This window comes from Chenopodium album, chromosome 13, assembly GCF_948465745.1.
Source record: "Chenopodium album chromosome 13, dcCheAlbu1.1, whole genome shotgun sequence".
NCBI classification, from domain to species: domain Eukaryota; kingdom Viridiplantae; phylum Streptophyta; class Magnoliopsida; order Caryophyllales; family Amaranthaceae; genus Chenopodium; species Chenopodium album.
In genome coordinates, this window is record NC_137846.1 from 3,990,001 (window position 1) to 4,009,172 (window position 19,172).

Here is a 19,172-nt window from a genome sequence, read left to right on the forward strand (position 1 = left end):
AAGATGGGGATTTCCCAATGACCTTTTGAATTCCAACATAACTATAGAAAAATTCAATGTCTGCTTTCCTACTATGGGAGCCATGTTCAGGAGGTGATGGAAATGAAGCAAGGCAATACCTGATCCCTGAAAACGAGCTCATATATGTAGAAGATTCATCAGTTTAAAAATAACAAAAATTGAACCACCTTAGAACACAAAATTAATTCGATTATAGCAGTAAAATTTAGATTTTACTTCATAATGTACATACTCAGATCCTTTAAATTATATTCATTTATAGCAGTAAATTTTAGATTTTACTTCATAATATATATACTTAGATCCTTTAAATTATGGATTCGTAATGTAAAATATAGTCATCAATATGTTTGTTTACAGAAAAAAAAAATGTTGCTCAGGTAATAATAATAATGATACCAACACAAAAAAATGATATACTAGTATACTACAACTTAAAGTCCTACACAAGCCTCTAGAGAAGCATTCACAAATTCCAACATCAATGACCTTTGTCTCAAGACTCTCGACTCTCAAGCCCACTAGCAGCAGCACCATTTGGCCCTGGTAGAGGATCTATTCATATGTGTATGCATGGGTGTGTATAGGATGGGGTAGCTAATTTAACAACTATCCTTTATGAAGATAATCATGCAAAAAACAAAATTATACACTTCTTCACTAAAAAAAATCAAGACAGTTACAGAGCTAAGATTACACACATAGTGCTATGGGGGAGGGGAAGGGCAGAAAGGTTTTTTTTTTCTTTTTCCTTTTTTTTTTTTTGTTTGAGGGAGGGTCAGAAAGCATCATCATTGGACTGATTTGTCATGATCACTAAAGCATTTTCTCCTCTGTGTTTCTCGACTTTCTCCCATCAAGAGAAATGAATGCATGACATCCATTTCCACAATATGTGTGCGGTTTACAAACTACAGTTTGTTAAGTTAAGCAACTAAGCAATGCAAGGCTCGTGTACTATGGCTGAAAAGTCCATCTTTTCTTCTACATGGTCGGAAATTTGTGTTCTAATCTTGGCTCAATGCCTTATATGTCTATAGCAATACGTATACAGATTCCATATTAAGACTGGAAAACAAGAATGCCTAGGAAACAATAGATGGAACCAAATTTCAACCTACCAGATTCAGATCAATAAACTAATTAAGGATTACCAATGGCTCACTGGAAAGATGTAAACCTTCACTTCATGGCTGCAGGCTGCTCTAAGGCCAGGTCTTGTAATTGGCAGCAGAAGTCAAAGTACAATCTAAAAAAGCTTCCACTGGCTTGGATCCATTTTGATTTTGCTTAGACATGTTAGACACAATGTTTCCATACATAAAAAAAAAAAAAAAAAAAAAATGCGATTATCTTTGGGATCATTACATCAGAACAAGGTTAGATCATGTCACGAAGTAATACCCAAATCCGACTATGCTATAATGTTTATAAAAGCCAGCTAATAATTCAAACTCAATACACGAATCATTTCGCCAACCTTCTTTTCAGCACGTATGGGAGATTCTGGAAACCTCGGGGGTGGGGGGAGGAAGAATTTTGTATGACACAATGTAGTCCGACCTGCAGGAATCGAACCAGCGACCTAAGGATTAATCTGCTGATCAACTACAGTCCTCTGCTCTACCAACTGAGCTAAGGTCGGATCTTTTGCTACCCTCAAACTCAAATACTTCTAAAATTCACATAAACCGGATATCAAATTTCAATGAATAATTGGTCTAACTTACAAATTTTCAACAAGCAATCCAATTGACAACCATAAAATGTAGATTAAAAACCCCAAGGACTCAGGTTGCAAACTTTGCATAAATCACCAAGTCTACAGTTCTACACCACATTCACAAAGCAATCAAAATAAAAATATGATAAGATGTATGTCAAAAGTTCATAATTAAATTAAAATAAAATAAATATAATAATTCAAAATTCATACATTCTCTCCACAAATTAAAACAGAAGTATCAAATAAAAAGTATATAGAAGGAATAAATAAATAAATAAAATTTACCATATATTGAATATTTCATACTCTCATGAAGGAAGGATGCCAAAATGCATACTGCAAGGTTTTTGAGAAGTACAAAATGAATATGACGGATTACGTTCGGCCAATTAACTATATTGGTATAAAAATTAGCACTCTTGTGACATATTGGTATAAAAAAAAAAAAAAAATATTACCATATATTGCAAATGATCTCATAGGATTCATTGTAATAACAGCTAGAACCAATCCCAAATGGATACGGAATCCTGACCTCACCGCAATGATCTTGGCAACCATGCTTTGCAATTGGTGGACCGTCCTGCAAAGTTGAGGACGAAACAGTTAGCTGCAGTAATGATTGCAGCTTAAGAAGCAGCAGAACCAGGAATATCGCTTAGTCCTAGTCTCCTAGATGATCTTGGCAACCATGCTTTGCAATTTGCGACTTTTCCAAGTTGCTGTATAATCTTTCAGCTTCCCTGTCCATTTTCACATTATGAGTCAAACCTTGCGATTTCAAACAACATACATTGGTCCCTTTTAAAAAGAGAGAATCATACATTAATTTGGATTTTCCCAAGAACAAACCAAATAAGACATTTGTGAGAGTGTGACACTGTTGACATATATTTTGTCACGGCGGCTGTCACATCATCTTTCTCTCATCTCACAATTCAAACTCCTATGAATTACGGCTGTCTTTGTGTCTTCTAGTCCCAAATAATCAATACGTTTAGTGTGGTTACAAATTCCTTATTATAATTGCATTTCACTTGACCATGTAACAAACAGAAATTACTTATTATTATAATTAACCATCATCATTCCTAGAAAAATTATACAAGTAGATTGTAAACCTAATTCAGATAATGCACAAAAAAATTACCGTAATTCAAAACAAAAAAAAGTTTATATGAATAGAAATTATTAAATCCCTAATTTTGATGATGCAGAATACTCAGTGAGTGAGTTGATTATTGAGAAATTAGGGTTCAAAAATAGTAATTCAAAATCATAATTAACAAGTTTTATCGACAATTAATTAACAAGCATTATCGACATTTGAATATAGCCGAAAGACGACTGACCTGAGTTTATTTAGCTGCGCCATCATTTCATTAGTTCCGCAAAAATGGTGATCGAAGCTTTCTTCGTTTCAGTGTTCAGTGATTTTTTTTTTTTTTTTATTCGGGACATTTTAGAATGAACGATTTCCCTTAATATTGTTAAAATAGAAATTAATTCCCATTATGCTTCGTTTTAAAAACAAATTACCAAAGTAGTGTTCACGTAGGATTGGTTTTCGGTTCAACTTAAAACCGCTAATGGTATTAGCGGTTTTGCAATTTTTGTAAAATAAAGTCAAAGAGACCTGTTTTTATTAAAAGGCGGTCTCTTTGAAGTTATAAGTGTAATTGTCAGCGCTCTCTTTTCTTGTTGTGGGCTAAGAATTAACAAGGACACAAAGAGACCTGTCGTATTGAAAGGCGGTCTCTTTGAAATAATTTTCTGTAGACTATGCCTTGTGAATTAACCAAGGACGCAAAGAGACCTGTTATTGTTAGAGGCGGTCTCTTTTTTAAAACCGCTATTACCATTAGCGGTTTTAAGTTGAACCAAAAGCAATAAAAAACGATCCTACGTGGACACTATGTAGGGAATATATTTTTAAATCAATGTATTATGGGAATTAATTTTTATTTCAACAATATTATGGGAAATCGTTCTTTTAGAATTACGAGGTTTTATACTTTTTTTTGTTTTAATTTGACAAAGAAGGTTTTATGGTCTACAATTATACTTGGTACGCCAGTACAGAGTACAAAGTCGAAGTGGGACAAAGGCCCAATTTATTCTAAAATAGCAAGAGCCCAATCCAATTCGTTCATAACTAGATTACGGTCCAGCCCGGTAACGAGGACCAAGCCAGCAACTTACAAGAGAAAAACAATTAAACGTGGACAGTACATTAGAGGTGTCAATTGAAATGTGCGGGGCGAAATTGGTGAAGTCAGGTCGGATCAAGTTGAGTCGATTTTAAATTTGAGTCATGTTAAATTATTGTGTTTATACAAATTGAAATCTGAATTTGATTGTTTTATTTTTGGGATTGGGTCTTTTTGACACCTCTACTGCATAGCATAGCCACACTTACAAGTTATTATGTCCTCGTGAAGGCAATCACTAATTTAGCATGGAGGAAACTCGTAACTCAAAGGCAATAATTTAAGAAAAACCAATGCAATTAGTTGAATTAAGGAAATGATTGAAGCTTTCTTCCTTTTCCTAAATAAAGTCCAATAGTTTCTATTTTATTTTCACAGGTTAAATTAGGTAATATAATACCCCAAAACTTTAATTAACGTTTTTGGTAATATGAAGAAAGCTTATTTTATTTACAAACCCATATAATACCCAGTTTGTATTATTTTTATTTATCATCGTGCTATTTATAACTTAATAATTTTGTTTAAAGAGCGCGGGAGTACAATGCACCAAAGAGATTGCAACTTCAAAATTACTATTTGTAAGGAGGATAAAATTTTAAGGAAAATTTGTCAAAAATAAACCAACCTTTGCATGATTAGTTCAAAATAAGCCAAATTTTCATTTAACTCAAAATAAGTCGACTTTTTAATAGTGTTTTCTTTTAATAAGTCTAATGACCTGCCACCTACTAATCAAGTCATTTTTTTAATTAAAAATAATTTATTAAATGTTAAATATAATTACATAAAATAAACAAATTAATTAAAATATCTATCCCCATCTCCCCTTTCACCAGCCGCCGGTCGGAGGCTGCTCCATCCCTCGGCCGCCGGTCGGGACCACTCCATCCCCCGGCGCCGGTGACCCCACCCCCTCCTTTTTTCGGCTTTTCCCACCCAACACCCCTATCCCTCCCTAGCTTTTCGCTTTCCTGCTTCCCACCGATAGCACCACCTACACCACCATCGCCAGCTCGGTAACGCAAACAACAACAACCAGACTCACCCACCAATTTACAGCTCTAGCCGCCACTTTCGCACCACCACAGCAGCACCAATTTTGCATCTACTTGAAATTGTGTTTGGCAATAGTACGTCATTGAAAAGCCCCGATTTCGCTTCGATCTCATCGCAAGATTGATGAGGGCACGCATCCTCCAAGCATTGGTTCATCGCAGCCGCACAAGCAATGTTAAGGATGTCATACTTCCTTCCGGCGAATTGCCGGCGAACTAGGGAGCGAAAGAGGAGGGAGAGGGGTGAGTACGTGTTGGGGTGGGATCGACGGCCGGCGCCGGAGGATGGAGTAGTCTCAGCGGCCGGTGGAAGGGAAGTTAATGATGATGGGGGCTGCAGTGGGTACGGGGTGGCTGTGGGATTTTTTTATTTTTTATTTGATATAATTTTTTTTTAAAATAACTACTCATAAAAAAAAAAAATTAATTTGTTTTTTTTTTAAAAGACCAACCCCATAATGACATGTGGCATAAATTACTGAAATAACCGGTTTTCCTAAAATTCAACAGGTCGTGATTCATTTTGAGAAGCTATTCTATAAAGTTCGACTTATTTTTAGTTAATCAAAAGGTTGACTTATTTTGAGCTAACTGGACAAAGGTTGACTTATTTTTGACAAATTTTCCAAAATTTAATGGCAAATTTGAGATAACAATATTTGTATTTTGGAGTAGAGTTTACAAAAGACAAAAATCATAATAGAGCAATTTTAAGAGATGACAAAAGGAGTATATTTTATTGCCTAACTTCACAAAATGCCAAAGATTTCAATTGATAATCAATATAAATTGAGTCAAGGAAAACTTGTCAAGAATAGACGATCTTTGGGTTTCGATTATTTCAAAACAAAACGACCTTATTGTGCGTTGGAATTTAGAAACTGTGCAACATGTCTGCCGGTTTGCATAGTGCCTACCAGGCTACCATTAGAATTTATGAGGCTGCTAGCAAAATAGATATGTGAGTTCTCCTGCATAAAGTTCTAGCACTAGCTTCCGAGAGGACATTAACATTAACAGAAGTAATATAACTGAATTGGAAGCAAAAGACATTCTTCTTGATTATATGTATAGGGCGAAGAAGTAAAAGATTGTAGAAGTATGCACCACAAAAAGTTGGCATTTAGTGAGTTTGTATAAAAAAATCTGTTTAGATTTTGGTAAATTTACAGTTGGGGGGATGCTTGTGAATTCCCAGATTATTTGCAAAATTATTTTCAGATCTCTAGCCTGTGAAATTATATTACAGGAAAATACAGTAGATATCAGCATTACCTTAGGAAATAAAAACAAAGCAAAAACTAAAGATGACAAGCTAAAAATATCTTCATATTACAACGACCTTCCTCAATACATTCCGTTCACAATCAGCTACATGTTGACACCACAAAGTTTTTAACAGTATTACAGTGCACAAGTTTGAAAAATAGATTACTAGTTCAGCTACCAAAAAAAAGAAAGATTACTAGTTAAGGTCATCCTAGCAAAATACATGCTCAGAAATATAAATTCCATTTTGCTATGATTATAATTTCATGAAACCTTCCTTAGCTATAATTTTCAAAAAACTTACATCATAATGTATGTGCCATAGCTCGTTGGACAACATTGGAGGAAGCACTTGTGCCAACACTGGGATAGAATGAGCTTGTACTTGAAGAAGCACCATGCTTATTATCACTCATTTCCATCATCACTTCCTTATCAACCATAGAGTTTGGTGCTGTTGAATAAGGCACATGGGATGACCTGATCTCATCTAGCACAATCGCGATTTCTTTCATAGTAGGCCTTTCTTTTCCATTCATTTTTAAGCATTGTCTTGCAAGGTTAGCAACAGCAACAAACTCTTCCTTCTTTCCCTCATCTAAAATCCGAGGATCCAAAATATCAAAGAGACGAGAATTTTCCATGTGGAACAGAAATTCAACAGCCAAACTAATCCATCCCCCGTCATTGGTGGGGCAGATTGGTTTTTTGCCAGTTATAAGCTCAACAAGGACTACCCCGAAGCTGTAAACATCACTTTTCTCAGTGAATACATTTGACTGGAAGTACTCTGGATCTAAATAACCATACGTCCCAATAACACATGTAGTCACATGTGTTTGTTCAATGTCAATGGCTCTTGAGGCCCCGAAATCTGAAACTTTGGCTCTAAATTTAGCATCCAAAAGTATGTTTGCGGACTTAATGTCTCTGTGATAAATAGGGGCAGATGAAGATGAATGCAGGTATGCTATAGCATCAGCTGATTCTGCTGCCATTTGTAGACGCATTTTCCAAGTAACATGAAAATCTCCATTTGCATCATGAATATGCTGATAAAGTGTTCCATTTTGAATAAACTCATACACGAGCAGAGGAACTTCTGTCTCTAAACAACAACCTAGTAATCTGACCACATTCCGATGATTAATTTCAGATAGAATAACAACTTCATTGATAAATTGCTCCAACTGATTCTCATCTACTTTTCTAGACATCTTAATGGCCACAATTCTCCCATCCTTTAACATACCCTTATAAACCGTGCCTTGGCCTCCTTGACCAAGGATTCTGTTTTTGTTGAAATTGTCAGTGGCCTTCTCCAACTCTGTGACAAGAAAAACTTTCGTACTCTGGGCACCCTCACTAGAACATGATTGTTGCAACAGCAAGCCACCGTTTCTCTTGAAGTAGTTAGATTTATTTCGAATCTCTCTCCTTTTCTTTACTACTCTATAGAGCCCATAGCTACCAAAGAGCAACACCATTAATCCCATGCCTAAACTGAATCCTGAAATAAGCGTCGCAAATACATATAGAAAATTATGTCTGAGTTTTTTTTGGATTCATAATAACCTTAGAGCAACACCATCAATCACACAAATACATTAGAGGTGATCAACATTGGTCTGGCCCGCTAGCTCGGCCCGATCCGTTCCGAAAATAGGGTGGGTTTGGGCAAGTCTAAAAACCCAAACCCGTCCTGAAAAAGCCCGCTACTTTTTGCAGGTTTGGGCACGATATACTACATTAAGGCCCAGCCTGAAATTTTGATCACCTCTAAAATACATATACTTCATAGAAAATAATGTCGGCTACAAAAACTTGAGCATAGGCAAGCATTTATCCTAGTATATACGAAACTTAACAACATTGTATGATTTGTATCTATTCCAAGAGACCAAGATAAATGACAAATGACCATTAATTGCTTATCAAATATAAGACCTATGGTGGTATAGTTTCTATGATTAACAATCTGAAATCCAATTTTTTTAGTGTACATCTAGGATGTAGGCTGAGGAAATTTATTAGAATGCAGATGTTTGGAGCACATCTGGAACTCAATATTATGGTCATTGCAAAGAAGCTAAGGTTAGCAACACTAAGAAAATGCTAGTCATATCGTGCTAATTAAGACCATTTAGCTGTAGATCATTTAGCAGGAAGAATATAGAAAATGATACCAGATCGCAGATCATTTAGTTTTAGACAGTCAAGACAAGGAAAATTGGCTCTTGACAATTGTCCCAACTATTGCTTAGACAGCTAAGACTTTAAGGTATGTGCAAAATAATACGATATAAGGTATGTGCTTTCAGCAATGGATTCATCACTTAGACAGCTAAGACTTTAATCTCATTAAGATGCTACAATTAAGGCTTTCCATTACGATTAGAAATAAAAAGCCATAAACTGAATAACGTTTAAACAACTGAACAAATTTCAATGAAGTTCTTACCCAGTATTGATTGCCACTTGAACCATGGATTTTTCTTGCAGTAATAGTGATTTTCCCCAAAGTCCATTCCCCTAATATCACAACCATACCTGCACTTCCTACATTTCTCCAAAACTAGAAAAAGAAAAAGGGACTTAATTAGTTAAACTAAATATTATTAAGTGAAAAAATAGCGTCCAACTTACAGGAAGGAAAAAATGATTTGTGAGTTACATTGACATCCTTCTAGAAGATAGGGGCTTCCTTCATAGGGAAATTTGCAGTAACAATTTCCTTCCTTATCACACTTAAAATTGGGATGATCAACTGCGGAATTGTCCTGTATATATGAAGCTGGGCCATCCCAATTTAGTGCTGTTGGGACTGTAGTTTTGGAGAGCTCGTTTACTGAGAAGCTACCCCTGTCCATTAATCCTATTCTCACATCGCTGCAAGTATAATCTGCTCCAACATCAAGATCCAACTCATAAAACTCAAAGTATGTGTATAATAACGAGGCTTGACAGACTCCAACCCCATATAAATCAACAGTATTATGTATTCCACAAACGGCAGCACAACCAGCCAAGATTTCTCCACTCCTATCTCGTAAAAGAACACTGCCACTACAACCTTTCATGACAAGAGAATTATAATAAGAGAAAGAAAATGGACTTCCACCAAAATCAATGCTGGAATTAGACCTGCATGTATTTGTATTATGGACATCAGTCCTTACAAGTAGTCCTTGGCCTGACCCTTCAAAGCCTTGCCCCAGTGTTATATTCATCACTTCTAGATTGAACTTCTTTAGGAATGGTTTGTGGGTATGACTACAAATGATTTCATAAGACTTACTGTAGTAACATTTATTACCGATTCCAAAAGGATATGGAATTGAGACATTACCGCATTTTTCTGGGCAATTAGGTTTGGCAATGGATGCTGCTGCTAACTGCAGTGAGTGCAGCTGCAAGAGAAACAGGAAAAGAGACATCAGCATTTTGTAATGTGTATGTTCCTACTTTTGTTTTTTTTCCCCTCTCCTTCCTGGTTATTGCTGTAATTATAAGGTAATTCAGTATGTGTTATAAACTAATAATCTTAGCCACAAGCTTATGAAAGTAATGTCAAGTATTGAGTATTGACAACTTGTTAAGCATTACAACTTTGACTTACATTATCTTCTACAGAAAAACCAAGGGAACAATATTATAAATTTTATCTAAACAAATGGAATAAGCAATATCTTAAAATGGGGCCCTGTGTAAAATATCAATTACAAAATAATAATAATAAGTCGTCACATTACGCTCCAAATACAAAATAAAAAGCAACATGTAGTATTTCAATTACAAAATACTAATATTATAAGTAATAATAAGTCATCAGGACTAATCACATTACACTCATCACTAATATTATAAATAATTAGCATGTTTTAAGACAAAATCATCAACAAGACAACAACACTTTCAACATCAGCAGTTGAAGATTGCAAATTAATTATTCTTTTTTCGACAACTTGTTTTAGAGGAGGCCCCATTTATCTTCTAGATAAACAAAATTGGTAAATCGCATGACATATTGGTAAATAGATGCATACAGAATTGTGTAAATTGTATAAAAAAATATTAAATCTGAAAATAAAAAGGAAAGAGTTAAAAAAAAAATTAAGGACCCACTGCCTTAACAGTGTGAACTTTTTGAAGGCATGTCGGTATTAGTGTGAAGCCATGGAAGAGGAAGAAGATGACATCATTCCCCCGACCTTCACCTTTCCTATTCAAAATCCATCACAGACACCACCGTCAAAGAGCCTCGTGTTCCACCGCCAACAATTCCGCGGCCAGCCGAACAAAAAAAAACCCATAACCATTTTTTGAAACGGGTTAGGGCCTGTTCTCATTGACTGAACTCAGCTGAACTGAAATGAATATTTTATAAGAGAAGGAAATTAGGAACTGAGCTGAACTGAACTGAATTGAATTTAATTTCAACATATGAGAACAGGTCCTTAATTTATTATATTTTTATGAGAATCCCAAGTGCCAACAATATTTACAGACAAAAAAGCGTATTTCAGAAATTGAACATCAGTGATTTATTATATTTTATTTTAGTATTATAAGATTCAGTAACGTCAATTGTCACTTAACTAACATCAACTGACAAGGTCATATTATAAATTACTTTCATTAAAATTAAAATAAAATAAAATAAAATAAAAAAAAAAAAAACTTTTTTGAGATAACATCAACCAATAAAGCCACATTTTTACATAACAATAATAAAAATTATCTTTTTTGATAGACAATAGTAATTTGATTAAATTATTATAGTATATAGTTTAACTAAAAAACATAATTTTTTTGAGATATATATATAAAAAACCACGTGTCAAAAAAATATACGAAAAACTGTGCATTGCACGGACTTTCATCCAGATTAAAGAGGTTTTAAAAAATTCTTTTGTTGGCCAGGTTCCAGTCCGATAGATTTCAGGACAGTCTAATAATGCACCCCCATTCCCCTACTTCCAAGTTTACTATACAAATAATACAATTTAAAAACTTCCTAATTCCAAGAGTTACTTTTAGCATTAATACAATAACAGATGCCCAACCTATATACATACAAATTCATTTCTGTTACTAACACCTATCAGACCTTTAAGAATAAGATTTATACTCTCACAAAGGAATGATGCCAAAATGCATACTGCATGGTTTCTGAGAAGTACAAAAAGAATATGACGGATTATGTTCCTCTCATTACACATATCTTTCCATTGATACAAATAAAGAAAGTAATTGAATAAGCTCACTAGTAACTCAAAAGTCTAGATAAACAACAAAACAAATATATATGTATATATATATACATATATGTATATATATATATATATATATGTATATATATATATATATATATATATATATATATATATATATATATATTTTTTTTTTTTTGAGGAAACAAAACAAAGTACAATCTCATTGTGTTATGATTCATTTTATTTAGGTGAAACAAATGAAAAAGAGTTGCGTCCCAAACTCGGACAGCTTATTGCAAAAGAACAGTGGAACCTCCTCATGTTATGGAATTCCAACAGAATATACAAGCCAAAGTTCAAATAGCAAAAAATTTACAAAAAAGCTAAGGCAATTAAATGATCAACACATTCAACAGTTACCTCTACTGTCAATTAGTCAATCACCATTTATGAGTGGTAGGGCTTCAATAGAGAAGGAAGTGCGAGGGCTGCTGTCAGAAAAGAATGTGCCTCTACTAAAAGGGGAATTATACTCCATGAACATACAGTCACTCTTCAAACATTCTGGTGTTTTAGGCTTGGACACATGGGGTGACCTAATTCCATCAAGCAACACTGCAACTTCTTTCATTGTTGGCCGTTGTTTTCCATTCATATTCAGGCATTGCTTTGCTAGGTTGGCAACAGCAGTTAGCTCCTCTTCGAAAGCTTCTTCAGAAATGGAAGTGTCTAACATATCAGACAGACAAGAATTTTCCATGTGAAAGAGAAACTCAGTGGCCAAGCTTATATACCCACCCGATTTGTTGGGGTAAATCGGTTTCTTCCCTGTTATGAGCTCAACAAGGACTACTCCAAAGCTATACACGTCACTTTTCTCAGTAAATTGATTCGACTGGAAGTACTCTGGGTCCAAATACCCATATGTGCCTTGAACACAAGTGGTCACATGAGTTTCCTCAATGGTAATGGCCCTTGAAGCTCCAAAGTCAGAAACCTTTGCCCTGTATCTTTCATCCAAAAGTATATTGGAGGACTTGACATCCCTATGATATATTGGAGCAGATGAAGATGAATGAAGGTATGATAGAGCACTAGCGGATTCCAAAGCAATTTGTAAACGCATTCTCCAAGTAACATGAAAATCTTCACTAGGATCATGAATATGCTGGTAAAGAGTCCCATTCGGAATGAACTCATAAACAAGCAACGGGACTTCTGTTTCTAAACAACATCCCAGTAATTTAACCACACTCCGGTGATTAACTTGAGAAAGAATAACCATTTCATTGATAAATTGTTCCAACTGACTCTTGTCTACCTTCTTAGATTTTTTAATGGCCACAATTCTTCCGTCCTCTAACATTCCTTTGTAGACTGTACCTTGCCCTCCCTGGCCAAGAATTCTATCTTCACTAAAATTGTTTGTCGCTTTCTCTAACTCAGAAAACCCAAATATTCTAGTTTTATCAACAATACCATTTCTTGAGGAGATTTGCTGCTGCAATAGTAAACCACCATTTCTTTTAAAGAATTTAGCTTTAAGCCTAACCTCTCTTATCCTCTTTACCACTCTATAAAGCCAATAGCAAAGTAGGAGTAACATCACTAATCCTATGCTGACGCTGAATCCTAAGACAACGTTGAAATAGGCAAAAGCAAAGTAAGATGTCGAGTTTCAGCTAGAATGACATAAATTTTCCGGGTAAGACTAGAAAATTTTAAAGATTCCAACATAGAAGAAAAATAAGCAATCATTTTAAGCATTCATAAGAAAAATAAGCAATCATTTTAAGCATTCATAAAATCATAAGTGACATGGTTTCTGGAGAACTCTTTTGGATTGGTTTATAACACAATTCCACAACAATATTTGTTGGTAGCATTAATAAGAAAAAATGTATAAATAAATATTTTTAGGGATATTAATGCACACACAGTATTTTTAAAAGTTGAAAAAAAAGAACAATTAACATTAATGAGGGCAGATAAGTAAATAAACAGAAATAATTATCCAACACTATTTATAAGGGTTATCTCAAACATTTTAAAAGTAGGTAAATAGAAATCCACAAGCAATTTGGGCCAATTTTTTCAAGTTCTGAAGCACTTACCAAGAATAGAAGCCAGGTTAAACAAAGGATGCTTCTTACAAACTAATAATCGTGTTGTAATATCGGTAATACAACCATGTTTGCAAATCTGACATTCTTTCACCACTAAGACAAAAAAGAACTAAATTATTAGACCGACTTCAAAAGAAGGAGAAATGTGTGGAGAATATAAGAGTTCAACGCTGCCACTTACATTGACATCCAAGATAAGGGTTCCCTACATAGCCGTGTTCATCATCACACGGACAAGTGAGAACGCCATCTGCGGAAATACCACATGTCGAACCCTCTGCTGTAAATGGACGACTCCATTCCATTACAGTTGTCAAATTTGAGAAATTCCCTGAGAACTCAGGCACTTCATCTTTGTAAAGTAAACCCGCAGCCACATTGCAAGTCTGGGGATTTAATAGTGCTTCATGATTCATATCTATTTCATAATAATCAAGGCCTTGAATTTCATCATAACCGGTGTAACTGTTGTCTAGTGTAGATGACAGCCTAGATTGGCAGCATCCAACCCCAATACAGCTAGTCATGTTCTTAGAAATATTGTTTCTACATACTGAAGCACATCCAGTCACGACTTCACTGCTACTATTCTTTAATACAAGGCTGGTACCACAACCCTTAGCCACAAAAACATTAAACTGAATTGAAAAAAGAAATGGAGTGCCGCGAAGGTCAACACGCTGGACAACTGCTGAGTCAGTAACACCACCATTATCACTTCTACAGATATTATGAAAATCGTTTTTCACTACTAGTGTTTGCACATTATCAGATGGTGATATACTGGTGGGATTTCCATCCCAATTTATTTTCATAACCTCAAAATGGAGATCATGAACAGGCAAGAATGGTTTCGGGGGATGAAAGGAAGTATTGCAAATGATCTCATAGGATTCATTATGAAAACATTTAGAACCAATCCCAAATGGATATGGAATCTTGACCGCACCGCACTGATCTTGGCAGCCAGGCTTTGCAATAGGCAGACGGTCCTGCGAAGAAGAGGGTGATGCAGTTAGCTGCAGTGATGATTGCAGCATAAGAAGCAGCAGAACCAGGAATATCATTATTGATTGCATAAAATTGTTTCTATTGTTTTTTGATATTGCAAATAGTATTGCTTAGTCCTAGATATGTGATGATATTTTTTATATGGACTAACTTAATTATTTTTCCAATAATTATAAATGTCTTTTTCAACATTTCAAAGACCTTTCCAAGTCGTCTCTTTAATCATTCAGCTACCCTTTCCATTTTACTTTTTCAGTCAAACTTTGAAGGTTCAAACAAGAAACATTGGTCACTTGGTCCCTCTTAAAATAGGATATTATGCTTTAATTAATTTGGATCTTATCAAACAAACCAAATAACAAATTAATTTGTGTCGGTGTTACATTGTTACTTGATAATTGGCATCCCAAAGTGCATCATTTTTCTTAATTGAAATTTTTTAGTACAAGAAATCCCTAATTCAGATCATGCAAAATTCTCTGAAATTGAGTTGATTATTGAAAATTTAGGGTTCAAAACTAGTATTACTAAATCATAAATAACAAGTTTTATCAACAATTAAATTAAAAATTAAAGGATAACATTAAAAAAAAAAAAATTCAATATAGCTGAAAGACGACTAACCTGAATTTATCTAGCTGCGCCATCACTTCAGTTAAGCAAAAATGGTGAATTGCAGCTTCCTTCGTTTCAGTGTTCAGCTATTTTTTATTTTTATTTTTAAATTGCAGCGTTTTTATTTTCGGGACATTTTAGAATTACTAAGGTTTTATTCAAAAATAGCAAGGGCCCAACCCATTTCATTAAAGTTCATAACAAGATTACGGTCCGGCCCGATCAGGGAAATTGACGGTCCGATTATTTTTCTATCATACTTACGTGTTACGTCCGTTTTTTTAAAAGACACGTATTTATTTTTAAGAATTTTATTTTTGTTTGACACATTTTCTTTTTGGATAAATTTTATACCTTACATTTACTAGTGTTAGTAGTGTATCTCACTTGCATTATCATTCTCTCTTCTCTCCTTAATATGTGTGCTTAAATTAAATGTGTTAACTAACTAAAACACAGAAGGTTTTTTTTGGTGCTAACGAGGGGCCGAGCCAGTTACGAAGAATAGGAGATAAAATAAAATAAAATAAAAGAATTGAATGTGGGTAGTAGAGGTGTCAATGTGGGTGTATGGGTTGGGTTCGGTGAAGTCAAGTCAGAACTATTTTATATTTGAGACATGTTAAATTATTGTGTTCATCTTCACCAAAAAAAAAAATAAAAAAAAAATAAAAAAAAATAAAAAATAAATAAATTATTGTGTTCATACAAATCTATATTTCAATTAGATTTTATTTTGTTTCGGAATGGAATTTTTTTACACCTTTAAATGTGGCGTAGTCATACTTACAATGTCCTCGTGAAGGCGATCACTTATTTAGCATGGAAGACAATAGAGATAAACTCAAAGGCACTGATTTAACAAAAACCAGTGCAGTTACTTGAATTTAAGAAAATAATGATTGAAGATTTCTTCATTTACCTATATAAAAGTTAAATAGTTTTTATTTTATCTTCACATGTCAAGCAAGGTAATACGGAGTATTGTTTTTGAAGGGAGGGTCAGGCAAGGTAATATGATATAACCTAAAGCTTTAATTAATATTTTGGTGAAATGAAGAAATGTTATGTTATTGACAATTCTATATACTACTGTATTATTTTTGTTTGTTGTTGTGTTGTTTTTAACACAATTATCTTGTTTAGGAGTGCGGAAGTACAATGCACCAAAAAAATCGCAACTTCAAAATGATGACTATCTTTTAAGAAGGATAAAAATTTATTGGCAAGTCTGAGATGAACAATATTTGTATTTTTGGAACAGAGAGTTACGAAAGACAACATCGTAATAGGACAATTTTTAATAGACAAAAGGAGTATGTATTTTACGTACCTTCACAAAATGCCAGGGGTTTCAATTGATAACCAATAACATTAATTGGGACGATGGTTTAATCACAACATATAATAGGGCTAGATACATTAACAAGAACTTCACTAGGCAGTCCTTTGACATTACTATAATGATCAACTAAAAAGGTTTAACCTTGCATGAATCACTTCAACTTCCATCCATTCAGTTTCACTGCTTTTAAGTCAAATTTATTCCCTTTTATAAGTATCCAAGTAATACTTCTAATTTTTTGCTGGCTATAATCCTCATCATCTCCTCCACAACACTTCCTAGAAACATATTATCCTTGAGACATTTTTCCAAAAAATGGTACAACAAAATAAGCCGAAATCAGCTAGAAAGCCCACCAAAACAAACCTCAATGATAAAGACATGAACAAATCCCTTGTACCTACTGATACTACTCATGCTGATGAGCATGATATCCCAGTCCCACCACCACTCATCTCCTCATACAATGATCAAATACGCCCTCTCCTCGATGCAGTCGACAAGCTGCGAACACTCAAAGTCATGAAGGAAGGCATCCAACTACCTACAATCGTCGTTGTAGGTGACCAATCATCAGGAAAATCTAGTGTCTTAGAGTCCTTAGCAGGTATTAGCCTACCTAGAGGTCAAGGTATCTGCACTCGAGTCCCACTCATCATGCGCCTTCAGCACCAGTCTGACCCGACCCCACAACTCTCCCTTGAGTACATGGGTAAAGTCTTGCACACAGATGAAGCTCATGTCACTGAAGCAATAAACTCGGCTACTCAAGAAATTGCAGGAAAAGCCAAAGGAATATGTAGTACTCCAATAACACTTGTAGTCAGGAAAAAAGGAGTTCCTGACTTGACCATGGTTGATCTCCCTGGGATCACCCGAGTGCCAGTCCGAGGCCAACCAGCAAACATATATGAACACATCAGGGATATTATAATGGAGTATATTACCCCTGAAGAGAGTATCATTTTGAATGTTCTGTCTGCAACAGTGGATTTTTCGACTTGTGAGTCAATTATGATGTCACAGAATGTTGATAAAAATGGGCAGAGGACTCTTGCTGTTGTTACAAAGCCTGATAAAGCTCCAGAAGGTTTGTTAGAGAAGGTAACCAATGATGATGTCATAATTGGGCTAGGCTATGTGTGTGTTAGGAACAGGATTGGGCAAGAAACATATGAAGAAGCGCGATTAGAAGAGGCAAGACTGTTTGAGTCCCACCCTTTGCTGTCAAGGATTGATAAATCGATAGTGGGCATCCCGGAGCTTGCTCAGAGGTTGGTTCACATTCAGGCTAGCATTATTTCAAAATGCTTGCCCAATATTGTGCATCAGATTAATACTAAGTTGAATGCTTATGTTGCTGAACTGAACAACTTGCCTCAGAACCTATTGTCTGTGGCTGAGGCTATGACAGGATTCATGCAGATTATGGGATCAGTGAAAGAATCCCTAAGGAAGATCCTTATTAGAGGAGAGTACGATGAGTACCCTGATGATATGAATATGCATTGCAAAGCTCGTTTAGCTGAGATGCTACGCGGGTTTTCAGAGCTTATGCATTCAAAAAAGAAAGATGAAACTAAATTAGGTAATTTCCTAATGGTTGAAATTCAAGTTCTTGAGGAAGCTAAGGGAATTGGACTACCCAATTTCCTTCCTCACTCAGCTTTTATCACTTTATTGCAGAGGGAAGTGAAGGAAATATCACAAACTCCAGCTGAATTCATGACTAAATTTTGGGGATATGTAGAAAGTGCAGTGCTCTCCATTATAATGCAGCATTCTGACAATTACCCATCTCTTCAGAGCTCCAGCAGAAGAGCTGCAGTTAATCTGATTTCTAGGAAGAAAGATCAGTCAATTATTCGTGTCAAGGAGATTGTGCAGATGGAGACATATGCTGACTATACTTGTGATTCACAATACCTATCTGTCTGGAATCGGCTTATGTCACATCAGGATAAGTTTATGAATATTGTGGAAGGCAAATCTGTACAGGTGAATACAGGTAAAAAGGTAACCAGCATGGAATTCGAAGGACTTGGTAAGGTTGATTTGGCACATTTACAAAAGTATAAGCACCTAGCTGAGCAAGCTTTTGACATGAAGATGCTAATGATGTCATACTGGAAGATTGTTTTGAAGAGGTTGGTGGATTCCATAGCTCTCCATTTGCTGTTTAGTATTCAGAATTTAGTGAACAATGAATTGGAGGGTGAGGTTGTGAATGAAGTGATGGGACCTTATGGAGGAGGCGTTGAGAGGATGCTAGAAGAGTCTCCAGTTGTGGCGGGAAAGAGAGAAAGGCTCAATAAGAGCATTAAACTTCTGAAGGAGTCCAAAGATGTAGTTTCGAAGATCATGGACAGAATTGCTGTGACAGAATGAATTTAGGTTGTATTTTATGAAGATTTGATCAAGATTGCTCCTGCCATAGGCTTATTGATCAGCAACTTAGCAGAACATTTGGGCATCAGTAGCTTATGTTAGTTTCAGATTATCATGTTGCAAATGGTCTATGATCAATTTTTCTATTTAGTTTCAGAATCAGCAGGTTACTTTTTAAATATTACTT

At 35.1% G+C, this 19,172-nt stretch overlaps 1 protein-coding gene, 1 non-coding gene and 1 pseudogene across 2 annotated transcripts; 1 reads left to right on the forward strand and 2 right to left on the reverse strand.

Moving 5' to 3' along the window:
* Nucleotides 1–1,578: 1,578 nt before the first annotated feature.
* TRNAY-GUA (transfer RNA tyrosine (anticodon GUA)) lies at nucleotides 1,579–1,666 on the reverse strand. The gene is given in 2 exon segments: nucleotides 1,579–1,614; nucleotides 1,630–1,666. It is a non-coding gene; the product is annotated as a tRNA-Tyr (tRNA).
* A 4,651-nt stretch (nucleotides 1,667–6,317) lies between these two features.
* LOC145577108 (uncharacterized) lies at nucleotides 6,318–14,743 on the reverse strand. The gene is made up of 7 exons (XM_081634778.1): nucleotides 13,808–14,743; nucleotides 13,615–13,719; nucleotides 11,945–13,132; nucleotides 9,904–9,911; nucleotides 8,959–9,745; nucleotides 8,746–8,859; nucleotides 6,318–7,794 (listed from the first exon to the last, which is right to left on the reverse strand). The coding sequence occupies exons 1-7, from the start codon at nucleotides 14,703–14,705 to the stop codon at nucleotides 6,590–6,592; spliced, it is 4,305 nt and encodes a 1,434-aa protein (XP_081490904.1). The 5' UTR covers nucleotides 14,706–14,743; the 3' UTR covers nucleotides 6,318–6,589.
* Nucleotides 14,744–16,912: 2,169 nt separating this feature from the next.
* On the forward strand, nucleotides 16,913–18,985 carry LOC145577109 (dynamin-related protein 4C pseudogene; annotated as a pseudogene).
* The last annotated feature ends 187 nt before the right edge of the window (nucleotides 18,986–19,172 follow it).

Excerpts from the sequence above, each read along its gene's own strand:
- LOC145577108 (XM_081634778.1), bottom strand. The coding sequence starts at position 14,705 with ATGCAATCAATAATGATATTCCTGGTTCTGCTGCTTCTTATGCTGCAA. Across the intron at positions 13,133-13,614 it reads TAACCTGGCTTCTATTCTTG|GATTCAGCGTCAGCATAGGA; the intron begins GTAAGTGCTTCA and ends ACGTTGTCTTAG. Across the intron at positions 7,795-8,745 it reads CAAGTGGCAATCAATACTGG|GATTCAGTTTAGGCATGGGA; the intron begins GTAAGAACTTCA and ends CGCTTATTTCAG.